Source organism: Salmo trutta, chromosome 16 (assembly GCF_901001165.1).
Source record: "Salmo trutta chromosome 16, fSalTru1.1, whole genome shotgun sequence".
Lineage (NCBI taxonomy): Eukaryota > Metazoa > Chordata > Actinopteri > Salmoniformes > Salmonidae > Salmo > Salmo trutta.
This window is the reverse complement of record NC_042972.1, coordinates 5,349,230-5,367,119: the sequence shown is the minus strand read 5'-3', so window position 1 is coordinate 5,367,119 and position 17,890 is coordinate 5,349,230. Positions and strand designations below refer to the sequence as shown.

The window sequence follows — 17,890 nt, the reverse complement described above, 5'->3', positions numbered from 1 at the left end:
GAAACATATGATATTACAGTTTTTCAGGTCCCGTTGATAGAATACTCTAGATTGGGGCTCATCCAGGTTGTTCTGAATGCACGTTTACCAATAGAACAAAAAAAAGGGCAATGGCGGTCTATTTGTTCGCCGACAGTCTTGTCAGGATGCTGCCTCACCGGGCCTTTTTTACCGCCGCGTCCTCTCCCGATTCCCGGGGATTACGGCCTGGTCCGCAGAACGTCCAGATCTACCGACTCGTTGAAGTAGAAACGTTGATCCAAATTCGAGGTTTGTGATTGTTGTTCTAATGTCCAGAAGCTGTTTTCGGTCATAGGAAATAACATTCTTTTGTGGGGAAGGGGGGGGGGGGGGGGTGATTGGTCAGGAGCTGGTATGACAAGTCGCTATCCACTGCAGCGCTGAATCTTCTTCAGCTGACAGTGGCATCATAAAAATTATCCCATAAAGTGATATCAGCAAATGGAGATTCGAGAGATATCATGGTGATGCCGTCCACCCAGCAGTGCGTTGCTGACGTCTTTGCACCAGGTTTCCATGTGAGACAACAGATTGTCAACTCAACACGAGAGCAGCTTGGCCCCAGTGCCAGTCTTCCCACCGCAAATCACTCTCTCCCTACACACTGCTAACGATGTATCCCAAATGGCAGCCTTTTCCCCCCTATTAGAAGGGCATTACCTTTGGACCAGTGCCCTATTCCCAAAACAGAACCCTGGTCAAAAGTAGTACACTATTAAAAAAAAGGGAATAGGGAACCATTATGGGACGCAACCAAAAAGAGTAGTAATTTGTTGCCAAGAGCACTGTGTTAATATCAACAGGAAATAGAGCTTATCAAAAAAGGTGAAAATGTAATCCGTAACACCTCAACTCACCGATTTACATGTGTTTAAATTATATATTTTTGCTTTAAAAATATTTGTAAAAAAATGTTTTGACAGGAATCGGCAATGTGTTGAGATGCACATAAGGTTCATTAGTAGGGGAGTAGAGAGACTTGAGTTGTCGTCTTTAATGAGACGACCTGATTACACTAATAACACCACATAACAACCCCCAGTCCCTCGCTTCACCCCCCGACACAAGACACCCTACAGCCTCACCCCCCGACACAAGATACACCCTACAGCCCCCCGTCTCACCCCCCGACACAAGAGACACCCTTCACCCCCCCTTCAAGAGACACCCTACAGCCCCCCCCTGCCTCACCCCCCGACACAAGAGACACCCTTCACCCCCCCTTCAAGATACACCCTACAGCCCCCCGTCTCACCCCCCGACACAAGAGACACCCTTCACCCCCCCTTCAAGAGACACCCTACAGCCCCCGTCTCACCCCCCGACACAAGAGACACCCTACAGCCGCCCCCCCCCGACACAAGACACCCTTCACCCCCCCTTCAAGAGACACCCTACAGCCCCCCCCTGCCTCACCCCCCGACACAAGAGACACCCTACAGCCCCCCCCGACACAAGAGACACCCTTCACCCCCCCTTCAAGAGACACCCTACAGCCCCCCCTGCCTCACCCCCCCGACACAAGAGACACCCTACAGCCTCACCCCCCGACACAAGACACACCCTACAGCCCCCCGTCTCACCCCCCGACACAAGAGACACCCTTCACCCCCCCTTCAAGAGACAACCTACAGGCCCCCACCTCACCCCCCCGACACAAGAGACACCCTACCCTATTACCTTCCCTTTCTCCCTCCTAGACACAAGACACCCTATTGGTCTCCCCCCAAATCTCTTCCAGCCTAACCCCTCCCCAGACTCCCACTGTCAAGGGTTGTGACCTAAAAGTAGAGCGCTGTGAGATAAAGTATCTCACATTCCAACTCAGCTGGACTTGGACCACAACACCAGATAGAAAGGAAAACAACAGTTCTTATGTCTGGAAGGCAGAGGGAACAACTAATACTGCGCTGGACACACACACACACACACACTAAGGATGGCCATTTGAAATTCTATTTTACTATTCAAATAATATCATGACATTCTTTCGAATATCCGGATAAAATAAAAAAAAAAGAATTGTTATCGACTCACGACAAATCCAAATAACGCAAATGCACATGGCAGGAGGTAAAAACAGCGGGCTCTTTTCTGGTAGTTTGGCTAGCAGCAAAAGACACAAGTCTGATTTTCACCATGATAGAACTGATTCTGTTACAATAAGGTTTCCTGGTAAGTGCATTTATCGGTGTCAGGTATTGTGGAAGCTCTGTTAGGTCAGCACCTACCATTGCTATTTGAAGTGTGGGGGGGGGGGATACCGATGTCAGGGCAGACCGAAGAGCTGAATGCTCAAAGCACAGTAATAAAAACGAAATCTCTTAAAGTTTGTTGTTTATTATTAGGTAGAAAATGATCATTACATTTTCTCAAAAAAATGAACACACTCACTAAAGTAATGGAAATACCAACATCCATTCAGATATTCAATGAACAGTGCCGATCCCTAGGTCGCGCACGAAAAACACACACTCTCAAAATGCGTACACACACACACTTCAAACTTGTCAACAGAGCCACTGTGACAGAGATAACAGCCAGTGACCATGACCACTAGAGAAACCAATGGCTAAGATTAGGGATGTGAAAAACAAACAATGTTGCTTAAAAGTTTAAACTGCCATTTATACATTTTTTATTTAGATTTTTTTTAATCTGTTTTCAGTTAAAATACGAGATTTTTTTTTTATCATAAAAATTCCTCATCGATTCCCAACGTAGAATAATGTAGGACAGCTAGGACCGGAATATGAAGTTATATCTACCACAAACCTTCACAGACAAAACGCAGCTACAGTAACATGTCAATAGCAACTGTTGATCACTTTTCAAATTAAAACAATTACAGCATCAAAAATAATTTATACCTTTACAGAAAATAGAATTCTCCTCCAGCATAGAATGTTCTGTTGTTTCCCTGACAACAATACACCTTGCTGATTGGTGTGCTGCGGTGTAATTTATGCCGTTTTTTTTATGGTATGGTAGCTAGATGTGCTTTCTTTCTTTATAAAATGTTTTGCACCAGGCAGCCTGCACACAGCCACTCGAGATTCTTTGATTGGCAGCTCTGGTCGCCTAGTGATGGAAGTTAATCCTGTTTCCCGAGCAGCGATACTTTACAGACAAGTGAAATGTTGTTCATATCTCCAGAGAATGCCTTGGCGTAGCCTTACCCTAACAGACAGACAAACATGCAGTAGCCGAGGTGCTTTCAAAGGGTCCACATCCAATCATAATCCGAAAGGTGTCATCGGTACAGGTAGCCCTGCTGTAATGTCATATTATGAGACAAAAAAACACCCCCTCCCACTCAGCAACAAAGAGTAGCTTGTGCAAGCAAGACTGGCCTGGAGATACCTCTGTGTCCCGGCGACATGAATAAACTAGGATATTCTACAGGCAAACAGACTGAACACACACCTGCATCATTAGCAAAGAGAAAGAGCAGACAGGACAGCACCAGGAAGAGAGAGGGGCAGGCAGAACTATGCACATTTGTCTAAGTAATCTGTATCTTGCAATGTCTTGTCTTGCATGCCTCGCAAATTCACCACAGTAGCCTCTTCTTCTCTGGCTTTATTTAAATTACACAAATTTCTCCAGACCTTTATAGTCATATACAGTGCATTTGGAAAGTATTCAGACCCCTTGACATTTCCACATTGTGTCACATTCCAGCCTTATTCTAAAATGGATTAAATCAAATCTAAACACTACCCCCATAATGACAAAGCAAAAACAGTTCATTTTTATTTTTAGCAAATGTATTAAACATAAAACTAAAATATTACATTTACTTTTGTATGAAACACCTTTGGCAGCAATTTCAGCCTCGAGTCTTCTTGGGTATGACGCTACAAGCTTGGCACACCTGCATTTGGGGGGGGGGGGGGGGGTCTCTCCCATTCTTCTCTGCAGATCCTCAAACTCTGTCAGGTTGGATGGAGAGCGTCGCTGAACAGCTATTTTCAGGTCTCTCCAGAGATGTTCGATCGGGTTCAAGTCCGGGCTCTGGCTGGGCCACTCAAGGACATTTAGAGACTTGTCCCGAAGCCACTCCTGTGTTATTTTGGCTGTGTGCTTAGGGTCGCTCTGGAGCAAGTTTTCATCAAGGATCTTTCTGTACTTTGCTCCGTTCATCTTTGCCTCAATCCTGACTAGTCTCCCAGTCCCTGCCTCTAAAAAACATCCCCACAGCATGATGCTGCCACCACCATGCTTCACCGTAGGGATGGTGCCAGGTTTCCTCCAGATGTGATGCCTGGCATTCAGGCCAAAGAGTTCAATCTTGGTTTCATCAGACCAGAGAATCTTTAACTGAGGAGTGGCTTTGGTCTGGCCACTAACATAAAGGCCTGATTGGTGGAGCGCTGCAGAGATGGTTGTCCTTCTGGAACGTTCTCCCATCTCCACAGAGAAACTCTGGAGCTCTGTCAGAGTGACCATCAAGTTCTTGGTCACCTCCCTGACCAAGGCCTTTCTCCCCCGATTACTCAGTTTGGCTGGGCGGCCATCTTAGCAAGAGTTCCATTTAAGAATGATGGATGCCACTTTATTTTTAATACATCTGCAAAAATGTCTAAAAACCTGTTATCGCCTTGTCATTATGGGGTATTGTGTGTAGATTGATAAAAATAAAAAATAAATACATATTTAGTCCATTTTAGAATAAAGGCTGTAACGTAACAAAATATTGGAAAAAGTCAAAGGGTCTGAATAATTTCCGAATACACTGTAGTCTAGTTAGGCTATACACAGAAAGTAATATGTTTGGCGATACCTGCACTGTGATTTGAATTATGTGGCGGGAAAAAAAAATAAAAACGTTTTTGGGTTAAGGATCCCAACTTGGTTAAAACATTTAAACATGTACACCCCTAGCTAAGATCCTGAAAAAACAGTGACGGGATGAAATCCCTCCAAATGTCTTGTTTGGAAATCACTTGCGTTTCTCTGCTCATTAGCGACGGAGGCTTTCAGAGGGCAGCCTAGCGACGGAGGCTTTCAGAGTGCAGCCTAGCGACGGAGGCTTTCAGAGTGCAGCCTAGCGACGGAGGCTTTCAGAGTGCAGCCTAGCGACGGAGGCTTTCAGAGTGCAGCCTAGCGACGGAGGCTTTCAGAGTGCAGCCTAGCGACGGAGGCTTTCAGAGTGCAGCCTAGCGACGGAGGCTTTCAGAGTGCAGCCTAGCGACGGAGGCTTTCAGAGTGCAGCCTAGCGACGGAGGCTTTCAGAGTGCAGCCTAGCGACGGAGGCTTTCAGAATGCAGCCTAGCGACGGAGGCTTTCAGAGTGCAGCCTAGCGACGGAGGCTTTCAGAGTGCAGCCTAGCGACGGAGGCTTTCAGAGTGCAGCCTAGCGACGGAGGCTTTCAGAGTGCAGCCTAGCGACGGAGGCTTTCAGAGTGCAGCCTAGCGACGGAGGCTTTCAGAGTGCAGCCTAGCGACGGAGGCTTTCAGAGTGTAGCCTAGCGACGGAGGCTTTCAGAGTGTTGTGATAGACAAAGCCTTTCCTTCAGTCTCGAGAGCTCTATGTTCCAAATGGCACCCTATTCCCTAGTACATAGAGCACTACGTTTGACTTGATCCCTATGTGTCTTATAGCACCCTATTCCCTATATTTGGGATGCATACAGCCCAGCCAGGAGATCTCCTCTTGTAAAAATAAAAATTCTCAGACAGCAACTCTCGAAAGACAATACTGGAGAAGTGGACTTTAATAGCACGTATAATATTGTTTAAACACTTGTCTTCCAAGAGTTGCCACTCTGGGATGAATAAAGTTCAGGATATTGGATTGAACTGACATATTCTCTTTTAAAGATCTCTCCTCTGGTCAGTATTGTCCCCCCCCCCCCCAGAGATGTCTTCTCCTCCTCTGGTCAGTATTGTTTCCCTCCCCAGAGATGTCTTCTCCTCCTCTGGTCAGTATTGTTTCCCTCCCCAGAGATGTCTTCTCCTCCTCTGGTCAGGATTGTTTCCCCCCCCCCCAGAGATGTCTTCTCCTCCTCTGGTCAGGATTGTTTTCCCCCCAGATGTCTTCTCCTCTGGTCAGGATTGTTTTCCCCCCAGATGTCTTCTCCTCTGGTCAGTATTGTTTCCCCCAGAGATGTCTTCTTCACCTGTAGACTGTAAAGGTTGTAGCCAGGGTCACAGGGGTAGACACCGACAGAGTGTGTGTCCAAAATGGCACCCTATTCCCTATGGGGTCCTTGTCGAAATGAGTGCACTATATAGGGAATAGGGTGCTATTTGGCACGTATCCAGAGAATTGGCCACTTAAAAAGGTTTATAGAGGAAGCTCATTAGTTAGTTAGAGCTGCGGTCAATACGGTTTACTGATCATGGTACTGTTGCAGTGTGGCAATCCTAACACACTGCTCTGAGGAGGGAACCAAAGAAAGGAGAGGATGAGGAGGGAAGAGAGAGAGCAGAGGGGAATGAGTGAGACAGACTAATGTTATGAGGAGGAGGAGAAAGGAAGAGGAACAAGAGAGAAAGAGCAAGCGAGAGAGAAGGAATGAGTCTGTTTATGTTAGGAGAAGAGGAAGAGAGAAGCAGAGAAATACTGGTTTACATTAGGAGAAGGGAACGGGAGGACTGCTCTAGCAGGATTACCACAGGGCTCTCAGAGAGCAGAGATGAGTCATCAGACAGACAGTCGAGCAGAAGAACATGGAGAGAGGGATGAGAGATGGATAAGAGGAGACTGTACCGACTGTACACTGTATTGCAATGCAGTTGAGACATCATAAGCTACTTCTGATTGGAAATAGCCCCTTTTTCCAGCCTATATGATTAGCTAGCGTTTTGAATTGAGTCCTACGTCCACGCAGCTCTGGTGAACAGGTTAGCTAGCGTTTGATTAGCTAGCGTTTTGAATTGAGTCCTACGTCCACGCAGCTCTGGTGAACAGTGCTGAGCTTCATAAGAGAGATTAGGTAACGTGAATATTGCTTGTGTCCGTAACGTTGAATGCATTTCCGGTGACCATGAGCTAGTACTAAACACAATACTCAATGTCAAAACGAAATGATGTTAACAATTTTTTACTAGTGAATTTAAAAAATATATAAAGCTGAAATGTCTTTAGTCAATAAGTATTCAACACCTTCTGTTATGACAAGCCTAAATAAGTTCAGGAGTAAACATGTGCTTAACAAGTAATTTAAGTTGCATGTCATGGACTCAGAATGTGCAAGTGTTTAACGACTAGCTCCTCTGTACCCAACACATACAGATAACTGTAAGGTCCTTCAGTCAAGCAGCGAATTTCAAACACAGATTCAACCACAAAGACCAGGGAGGTTTTCCAATGCCTCGCAAAGAAAGGCACCTATTGGTAGATGGGTAACAATAAAATAAAAAGCAGACATCGAATATCTCTGAGTATGGTGAAGTTATTAATTACACTTTGGATAGTTTATCAATACACTCATTCACTACAAACATACAGAAGTCCTTCCAAACTCAGTTCCCGGGGAGGAAGGAAACTTAAGATGGATCAACAACAGTGTAGTTACTCCACAATACTAACCTACACTGAACCAAAATATAAATGAAACATGCAACAATTTCAAAGATTTTATTAAGTTACAGTTCATATAAAGAACTCAGTCAATTTAAATCAATTCATTAGGCCCTAACCTATGGGTTTCACATAACTGGGAATACAGATGTGCATCTATTGGTCACAGAAACCTTTAAAAAAAGGTAGGGGCGTGGATCAGAAAACCAGTCTATCTGGTGACCACCATTTGCCTCATGCAGCGCGACATCTCCTTCAGATAGAGTTGATCAGGCTGTTGATTGTAGCCTGTGGAATGTTGTCCCACTCGTCCTCAATGGCTGTGCGGACTTGCTAGATATTGGCGGGAACTAGAACACGCCATCGTACATGTCGATCCAGAGCAACCCAAACATGCTCAATGGGTGACAGGTCTGGTGAGTGTGCAGGCCATGGAAGAACTGGGACATTTTCAGCTTCAAGGAATTGTGTACAGATCCTTGCGACATGAGGTTGTGCATTATCATGCTGAAATGGCACGACAATGGGCCTCAGGATCTCGTCACGGTATCTCTGTGCATTCAAATTGCCATCGATAAAATGCAATTGTGTTCATTGTCCGTAGCTTATGCCTGCCCATACCATAACCCCACCATGGGGCACTCTGTTCACAATGTTGACATCAGCAAAACGCTCACCCACACGACACCATACACGTGGTCTGCGGTTGTGAGGGCTGTTGGACGTACTGCCAAATTATCTAAAACGATGTTGGAGGCGGCTTATGGTAGAGAAATTAAATTAAATTCTCTGGCAACAGCTCTGGTAGACATTTCTGAGGTCAGCATTGCACGCTCATTCAAAACTTGAGACATCTGTGGCATTGTGTTGTGTGACAAAACTGCACATTTCAGTGTGGCCTTTTATTGTCCCCAGCACAAGGTGCACCTGGGTAATGATCATGCTGTTTAATCAGCTTCTTGATATGCTAAACCGGTCAGGTGGATGGATTATCTTGCCAAAGGAGAAATGCTCACCAACAGGGATGTAAACAAATGTGTGCACAAAATTTCTGAGAAATAACCTTTTTTTTGTGTATGGGACATTTCTGGGAATTTGTATTTCAGCTCATGAAAGATGGGACCAACACTTCACATGTTGCGTTGATATTTTTGTTCAATATACAGAGTGAAAAGAAAGAGCCCTGTACAGAATACAACTACTCTAAAACATGCATCCTGTTTGCAATAATGCACTAAACTAAAAGTACAAAAATAATAGCAAAGAAATACATTTTTTGTACTGAATACAAAGCGTTATATTTGGGGCAAATCCAACACATAACCGAGTACCACTTCATATTTTCAAGCATTTTAGTGGCTGCATCATGTTATGGGTATGCTTGTCATCGGCAAGGACTAGGGAGTTTTTCAGGATACAAAAGAAACGGACTAGAATTAAGCACAGGCAAAATCCTAGAGGAAAACCTAGTTCAGTCTGCTTTCCACCAGACATGGGGAGACGAATTCACCTTTCAGCAGGACAATAACCTAAAACACAAGGTCAAAATCTACACTGGAGTTACTTACCATGACGACAGTGAACGTTCCATAGCCGTTGATAAGTGCTAATTAACCATTCTGCGTTGCGCTGTTATTTCTGATTTTAAAAACATAAATATGTCCAGTGAAAGCAGATATGCAATTAATTGACACCAAAAAGATGTGGATACACATTGTCCTAAACGCGAATCAATAAAAAGGTCTTAAATTCTCTGCTCCGTTTTGCTTGTTTACAGCAGGTCATTTCATAGAGAATTGTCAGAGATGATAAATTCTCTGCTCCGTTTTGCTTGTTTTACAGCAGGTCATTTCATAGAGAATTGTCAGAGATGATAAATTCTCTGCTCCGTTTTGCTTATTTTACAGCAGGTCATTTCATAGAGAATTGTCAGAGATGATAAATTCTCTGCTCTGATTTGCTTGTTTACAGCAGGTCATTTCATAGAGAATTGTCAGAGATGATAAATTCTCTGCTCTGATTTGCTTGTTTACAGCAGGTCATTTCATAGAGAATTGTCAGAGATGATAAATTCTCTGCTCCGTTTTGCTTGTTTACAGCAGGTCATTTCATAGAGAACTGTCAGAGATGATAAATTCTCTGCTCCGTTTTGCTTGTTTACAGCAGGTCATTTCATAGAGAATTGTCAGAGATGATAAATTCTCTGCTCCGTTTTGCTTGTTTACAGCAGGTCATTTCACAGAGAACTGTCAGAGATGATAAATTCTCTGCTCCGTTTTGCTTGTTTACAGCAGGTCATTTCATAGAGAACTGTCAGAGATGTTAAATTCTCTGCTCCGTTTTGCTTGTTTACAGCAGGTCATTTCATAGAGAATTGTCAGAGATGATAAATTCTCTGCTCCGTTTTGCTTGTTTACAGCAGGTCATTTCACAGAGAATTGTCAGAGATGATAAATTCTCTGCTCCGTTTTGCTTGTTTACAGCAGGTCATTTCATAGAGAATTGTCAGAGATGATAAATTCTCTGCTCCGTTTTGCTTGTTTACAGCAGGTCATTTCACAGAGAACTGTCAGAGGCACTCTAGTATTGTTACATCCTCATCATTTGGAGAATGAAAGCGATAACACCGTTGTAAAACCTGGCTGAACTCTGAACATACGACTCTGCTTCTACTTATTTCATTGACAGGAGGACTGCGGTGTTGTCAGCAACCAATCGTCGTGTCTGAGATAGAAAATAAATGGATGTTCCTTTCGCACACAATGGAACGGAGCATTTAAATACAGCCTGTAGTGTACATTTCATTACATTTAATAAAGCCTGTAGTGTACACTGCATTACATTTAATACAGCCTGTAGTGTACACTGCATTACAGCCTGTAGTGTACACTGCATTACAGCCTGTAGTGTACACTGCATTACAACCTGTAGTGTACACTGCATTACATTTAATACAGCCTGTAGTGTACACTGCATTACATTTAATACAGCCTGTAGTGTACACTGCATTACATTTAATACAGCCTGTAGTGTACACTGCATTACAGCCTGTAGTGTACACTTCATTACAGCCTGTAGTGTACACTTCATTACAGCCTGTAGTGTACACTTCATTAGATTTAATACAGCCTGTAGTGTACACTTCATTACAGCCTGTAGTGTACACTGCATTACATTTAATACAGCCTGTAGTGTACACTTCATTACAGCCTGTAGTGTACACTTCATTAGATTTAATACAGCCTGTAGTGTACACTGCATTACAGCCTGTAGTGTACACTGCATTACAGCCTGTAGTGTACACTGCATTACAGCCTGTAGTGTACACTGCATTACAGCCTGTAGTGTACACTGCATTACAGCCTGTAGTGTACACTGCATTACAGCCTGTAGTGTACACTGCATTAGATTTAATACAGCCTGTAGTGTACACTTCATTACAGCCTGTAGTGTACACTGCATTAGATTTAATACAGCCTGTAGTGTACACTGCATTACATTTAATAAAGCCTGTAGTGTACACTGCATTACAGCCTGTAGTGTACACTTCATTACATTTAATACAGCCTGTAGTGTACACTGCATTACAGCCTGTAGTGTACACTGCATTACAGCCTGTAGTGTACACTGCATTACAGCCTGTAGTGTACACTGCATTACAGCCTGTAGTGTACACTTCATTAGATTTAACACAGCCTGTAGTGTACACTGCATTACAGCCTGTAGTGTACACTGCATTACAGCCTGTAGTGTACACTGCATTAGATTTAATACAGCCTGTAGTGTACACTTCATTACAGCCTGTAGTGTACACTTCATTAGATTTAATACAGCCTGTAGTGTACACTGCATTACAGCCTGTAGTGTACACTGCATTAGATTTAATACAGCCTGTAGTGTACACTTCATTACAGCCTGTAGTGTACACTGCATTACATTTAATACAGCCTGTAGTGTACACTGCATTACAGCCTGTAGTGTACACTGCATTACAGCCTGTAGTGTACACTGCATTACAGCCTGTAGTGTACACTGCATTACAGCCTGTAGTGTACACTGCATTAGATTTAATACAGCCTGTAGTGTACACTTCATTACAGCCTGTAGTGTACACTGCATTAGATTTAATACAGCCTGTAGTGTACACTTCATTACAGCCTGTAGTGTACACTGCATTAGATTTAATACAGCCTGTAGTGTACACTGCATTACAGCCTGTAGTGTACACTGCATTAGATTTAATACAGCCTGTAGTGTACACTGCATTACAGCCTGTAGTGTACACTGCATTAGATTTAATACAGCCTGTAGTGTACACTTCATTACAGCCTGTAGTGTACACTGCATTAGATTTAATACAGCCTGTAGTGTACACTGCATTAGATTTAATACAGCCTGTAGTGTACACTGCATTACAGCCTGTAGTGTACACTGCATTACAGCCTGTAGTGTACACTTCATTAGATTTAATACAGCCTGTAGTGTACACTGCATTACAGCCTGTAGTGTACACTGCATTAGATTTAATACAGCCTGTAGTGTACACTGCATTACAGCCTGTAGTGTACACTGCATTAGATTTAATACAGCCTGTAGTGTACACTTCATTACAGCCTGTAGTGTACACTGCATTACAGCCTGTAGTGTACACTGCATTACAGCCTGTAGTGTACAGATCATAACATTTAAGCGCTTGAGCAATGATATTGTTTTTTTAATGGAAAACACAAAAATTACAATGAAGGCTTGTTGGGTAACTAAAAGATGACCGAGATTGATAACAGCTGCGTGTAGCCTAGCCCTTGGTGTGTGTGTGTGTGTGTGTGTGTGTGTGTGTGTGTGTGTGTGTGTGTGTGAGATATCTTGTCTGGATGAGTGGTTGACACCGGAATGTGGACAATGTGTTCCTGCATTAGGTCGCTAGCAGCTGGGTTAGTAGTGAGAGAAGCTAAACGACTGAAGATTCAGGAAAAGACATCGCCCAGTGTGTCCACGACAGTACCATGGGTTGATTGGTCTCCCTCTCTCCCTCTCTCCCTCTCTCCCTCGATTCCTCACATCTGCTCTCCTCATCACCTCCTCTTCAAGGAGAAGGAGAAATTCCCTCTCCTCTAATAACGTTTTAAAGTAGGAGATGGCGAGAAGATAGGACCCGAGGAATTGAGGAAAGAGTCATTGAAATAGATCCATGAACTTGATCAGACAGGGACCACATAGGGGTTCCCGAGTGGTGCAGAGGTCTAAGGCACTGCATCTCAGTGCAAGAGGCGTCACTACAGTCCCTGGTTTGAATCCGGGCTGTATCACAACCGGCCGTGATCGGGTGTCCCATAGGGAGGCGCACAACTGGCCCAGTGTCGTCCAGTTAAAGGGATAGTTTGGCCGGCGTAGGCCGTCATTGTAAAATAAGAATTAGTTCTTAACTGACTTTACGAGTTAAATAAATACAAATATACGCTTCTCTCCCCACAGTCCACAGAGCAAACAACGCTAGTCTCAAGAGTGTTGTCAACACAGTACACACACACACGTCTCAGGGGTCAACACAGTGTACACACACACACACACACACACACACACACACACACACACACACACACACACACACACACGTCTCAGGGGTGTTGGTCAGTAAACTGTGTTCTCAGGGGTGTTTAAAGAGTAAAATAGACGTGTGTGTGTGTGGCTGTGGCCACATCTGACTCTGGAAGGAATCACTTCAAAACCAGTTGTCGTCGTCCCCCCGTCCCCCCCGTCCCCCCGTCCCCCGTCGTCCCCCCGTCCCCCGTCGTCCCCCCGTCCCCCCGTCGTCCCCCCGTCCCCCGTCGTCCCCCCGTCCCCCCCCCCCAGCAGAATAGCTTGACCTTTTAGGAACTGGAAAAAGAAGAATGAATTGGACATCATTTCATCCACTGTATTTCTGTTCACAGGACTGCAGTATTCAACTCACACTGATACGTGGTAAAGAGATCAATGGAATTAGACTGAAACAATGGAAAATGCCACGCATCCCCCTGTTCAATATGCCACGCACACGTTTTCTATAAGGCTCGCTACGCTACCAATTTAATATCAACGCGAGTTAGCATTTTTTTTCTCTCTTCTAAACCCCCCCCTCCAAAAAAAGGACAACTTCTAAAATGTTAAGCAGCAGAATCTGATTTTAGTAAACCACATTGTTGGCCTGTTAGGACACATAAATCATGACAGATTTTTAGGAATATCCACTTGGTTCGATCAGATTTCATGACAGCGTCCATGCGCTATCCACCGCTGTGTGTCCATAGAGCTCTTTACCACAGGTATACAAACACTGAATGACAAACACTGACCTCAAACATCAAGACCTACGGTGATACTGGTGACACTACACAATCGTGACCAACATCCGATATAAATATGAACACAGGGTAGGCTACAGGTGAATCAAATCACAACATTGACTACAAAGAAGCCTGGAAAACATGAATATGCCAGGGGGTGGGGGGGGCATGTTCCCAGACTCCCCCCCCATTATCAAACACGTTAGACTTCCTGGGTACCACCAACTTAGCTCCTAGAGCTTCGTTTTGAAATCGTTAGCCTATAGCACTATATGCCTGGCCTAATACATTATCGCAGCATATTGTCTATATGCCTGGCCTAATACATTATCACAACATATTGTCTATATGCCTGGTCTAATACATTATCACAGCATATCGTCTATATGCCTGGTCTAATACATTATCACAGCTTATTGTCTATATGCCTGGCCTGATAATATTGTTCTTCTCAATAATTTGCTTTTTTATTTTACTGGACTGATGGTAACTCAGAGGGGGAAAAAAAACTAGTTCAAATCATGACATCAGTGATCTTCAAGTCAGAGGTCTAGAAAGACGCCAGAGACTTGGAATTCCGAGTTAGATGACCGTTCACAATGATTTTTCCCAGTCAGATCATTTTTTCCTCCCCCTCAGAGTTCCCAGTTGTCATAAATGCACTGAAGTCAGAGATATTCGAGTTCCCAGTGGTTTTGAACATGGCATTAGTCTCAGCGGAGGGAGGGAGAGAACAGCAGAGATGCCACTTCTCACGGTCCCTGCTCTCTCGTTCCTTTCCTCCAGTGAGACTAACCAGAGAGCGGACACCATCTTCTACCTGATGGCGAAACTCGAGTCGCACCGCATCTGCCTCATGCAAAAAAAAAATCTGTTGTTCCTATGACCAGAGAAAGTGAAATATTCCTCAATATTAAAATAGACACGACGAGCTGCTAATAATAATAATAATAATAATAATAATAATAAAAACGCAGGCCTATCGATACACTAAGCTACTCATTCATTGCAGCTGCAGCACGAGTGGGAGTAGGAAGAAGGCGTTTTATGTTTTGCGAGTATCAAAGTATCAAAAACTTTGCTGTGGCCGGGGTTGTGAAATCTCCTTAGGCACGGTGGCCGGCGCAATAGACGCACTCGATGTAACCACAGATCTCCCAGAACTTTTCAGGGAACACGTCGCTTACCCGGGGTACAGGGCTTCTGAATCAAGTGTACCTACTTCCAACAGGGCAACACAAAAAATAAATAAATACAAAAAGGAGAGCAAGCCTTTATCGTTGGCTTTTCTACAGAAATATTTGTGGGTTAACTGCCTTGTTCAAGGGGCAGAACGACAGATTTGTACCTTGTCAGCTCGGGGATTCGATCTTGCAACCTTTCGGTTACAAGTCCAATGCTCTAACCACTAGGCTACGCTGCCACCCCATCAACAACAACAACATGAAAAGGGAGAAGAGCAAAGGCTTTGTTCGTTCACACACAACAACAACAACAAAAAGCATTCATGTGTGCCTCTAAAGATTTTCCGTCCGATGTGGTTGGATCCTCGTGTGGCTGCTAAGCTCCATCTAAGCACGTACATCATCACGGGTCAGGACGGATGAGGGAGGCTCCATGTCATTAGACTGCAACATAGAGATGAAAAGATACCTCACCTCCTAACCTTGCAATAGCATCTTCTTTGTCAGCATGGGCAGCGCGCAATTGAGCTCCACATTTAAAATAGTCCATTTTTTTGTAGGGCAACGCAGCCCCCTAGGCGACTCTTATTGTCTACTCAGGAATTTTGTCACATTTCTGTGTAGCAGAGGTTCTGTTGTGAAAACATCCTGAAGGTCTGATATCTGATTGGAAGTTGACCAATAGCATAGTTGTTGAGTGAACAACTCATATTTTGAATACAATAAGTCAGATGCTGTGGTGAGAGACTGTCATTCTCCCCGTCTCCCCAAAGAGCTATGGACCATCTCTCTCCTGCTCTGATCATGCCTAGATACTTCACTTTTAAAAAAGCCCACACCGGTAAAATGCTGACCCCGTGATGTTGCACAACGATGTAAGTCAATAAGTCATTGTTTTAGTTAAAGTATGATATATTTGGTCTTAAAGTGACAAACCCGAAGCACCAGCTTTGTGCAAACTCAATGATGTGTCATTTCCTATTAAATTACCTGGCACTGATATTTTTAGACTACGGGCTGGGTTTCAGGGCTGGGTTTCATTTAAAATGGGTGGTACACCCGACAGAATGGCTTTGTTTATTAAATCAGAAACACCTGCCAAGTTCACAAGTCACAGCTAAGCAGTATAATAGGTCATCTTTGGCTACAGCAAAGATGGTGTATAAATGAAGATGGTGTACTCAGGACGTTCACCATTGAAAAGAAAATCCATTCCGGTCTACTTAAGGGGGCGTGTCTCCCATAGACTCCAATGCATTAGCAGCTGGATCTGATCTACTTTGTTAATGGACGGTCATTGAAGCAGAAAAAACACAATTGGCCCAGCGCCGTCCGGGTATAGCCGGGGTAGGCCGTCATTGTAAGTAAGAACTTGTTCTTAACTGACTTGCCTAGTTAAATAAAAGGTCAAATAAAAAAAATTATAATAATAACAACAATTACCTCGAAATAGGAGTGATATTGCTCTCTGGTGAGGGCCTTTAATGTTTTGTTAATGTCAGTATTGTCTTGTAACTTAATATTTATGCCGTATGTGAATCCATTCATTTTACAATGACATGAAATATAAATGCCTTTACAATTCAATTTTCAGACCTTTATTGATAGCCAATTCCTGTAACTCAACTATAGTCTCTGGCATATTGAAGAATCTGCTTTCAGATAAACATTTTGATAGACTTTGTTTACTGTTAATCGCATTATGGGTCGCATGTGAGTTATAAATAATATGCATATCAAGTATTACCCCACTATAAATCATACATTGTTTCTCTTTGGTCTTCATAAATAGTCCCACCGAATTAACTACTTCAAAAATGGTTAAAGTACTCAGCGGCAAAACAAAAACAGGCTTTGGTCCAAGTGTGCCCTCTATCCAACTCTATGGACTACAATAATATCCAGGTCAAGATTATCAGATATTTCTATCAGTAGTCCGTTAGAGACGCAGGCACGCCATGCAAAAAAAGGCCACAGTGAACCTCAGAAAAGCCAAGGACTTCCAGGAAAACCATGTCTGCAAGGTAAGGTTGTACCTTGGGATTTCCTGTAATTTTGTAACCCTACTCCAGACGCCTCAGTATTTTAACCATAGATAGACATCACATAGGGTATAGCATAGACGATACGTCAATGATTGATTCTACCACGTAACAGTTCGCAGCCTTTCCACCATAGAAATGGAATAGAAGGGATTATCTTAATTATCTCCCCTACTGGCCACCACGGCGGCGGAGGCCATCTCCCCTACCGGCCACCACGGCGGCGGAGGCCATCTCCCCTACCGGCCACCACGGCGGCGGAGGCCATCTCCCCTACCGGCCACCACGGCGGAGGCCATCTCCCCTACCGGCCACCACGGCGGAGGCCATCTCCCCTACCGGCCACCACGGCGGAGGCCATCTCCCCTACCGGCCACCACGGCGGAGGCCATCTCCCCTACCGGCCACCGCGGCGGAGGCCATCTCCCCTACCGGCCACCACGGCGGAGGCCATCTCCCCTACCGGCCACCACGGCGGAGGCCATCTCCCCTACCGGCCACCACGGCGGAGGCCATCTCCCCTACCGGCCACCACGGCGGAGGCCATCTCCCCTACCGGCCACCACGGCGGAGGCCATCTCCCACTGGCCATCACAACGGATATCTAGGCAGAAATCCAACATTTCCCCTGTGAGAGATATTGGCTAACCTAAACCCTCGATTCAAGCTACAGGCATGGGAGATAAAACGAATGTAGATCTATTCGAATGTGTGAAGCTCTGAGTAGCTGTTATGTATTGTAGCAGAGATATTTCTCCATTTCATTTTTCAGTACATTTGCAAAAATCTC

General features: G+C 44.3%; 2 protein-coding genes across 4 annotated transcripts in view; one reads left to right on the top strand and one right to left on the bottom strand.

Annotated features, from left to right (window-relative positions):
* Positions 1-17,890, bottom strand: part of ip6k1 (inositol hexakisphosphate kinase 1) — a 69,719-nt gene that overhangs the window by 36,670 nt on the left and 15,159 nt on the right. The gene's annotated exons all lie outside the window — the stretch shown is intronic.
* On the top strand, positions 483-1,801 carry LOC115151160 (proline-rich extensin-like protein EPR1). Its single transcript, XM_029695171.1, has 2 exons — positions 483-539; positions 1,064-1,801. The coding sequence occupies exons 1-2, from the start codon at positions 483-485 to the stop codon at positions 1,799-1,801; spliced, it is 795 nt and encodes a 264-aa protein (XP_029551031.1).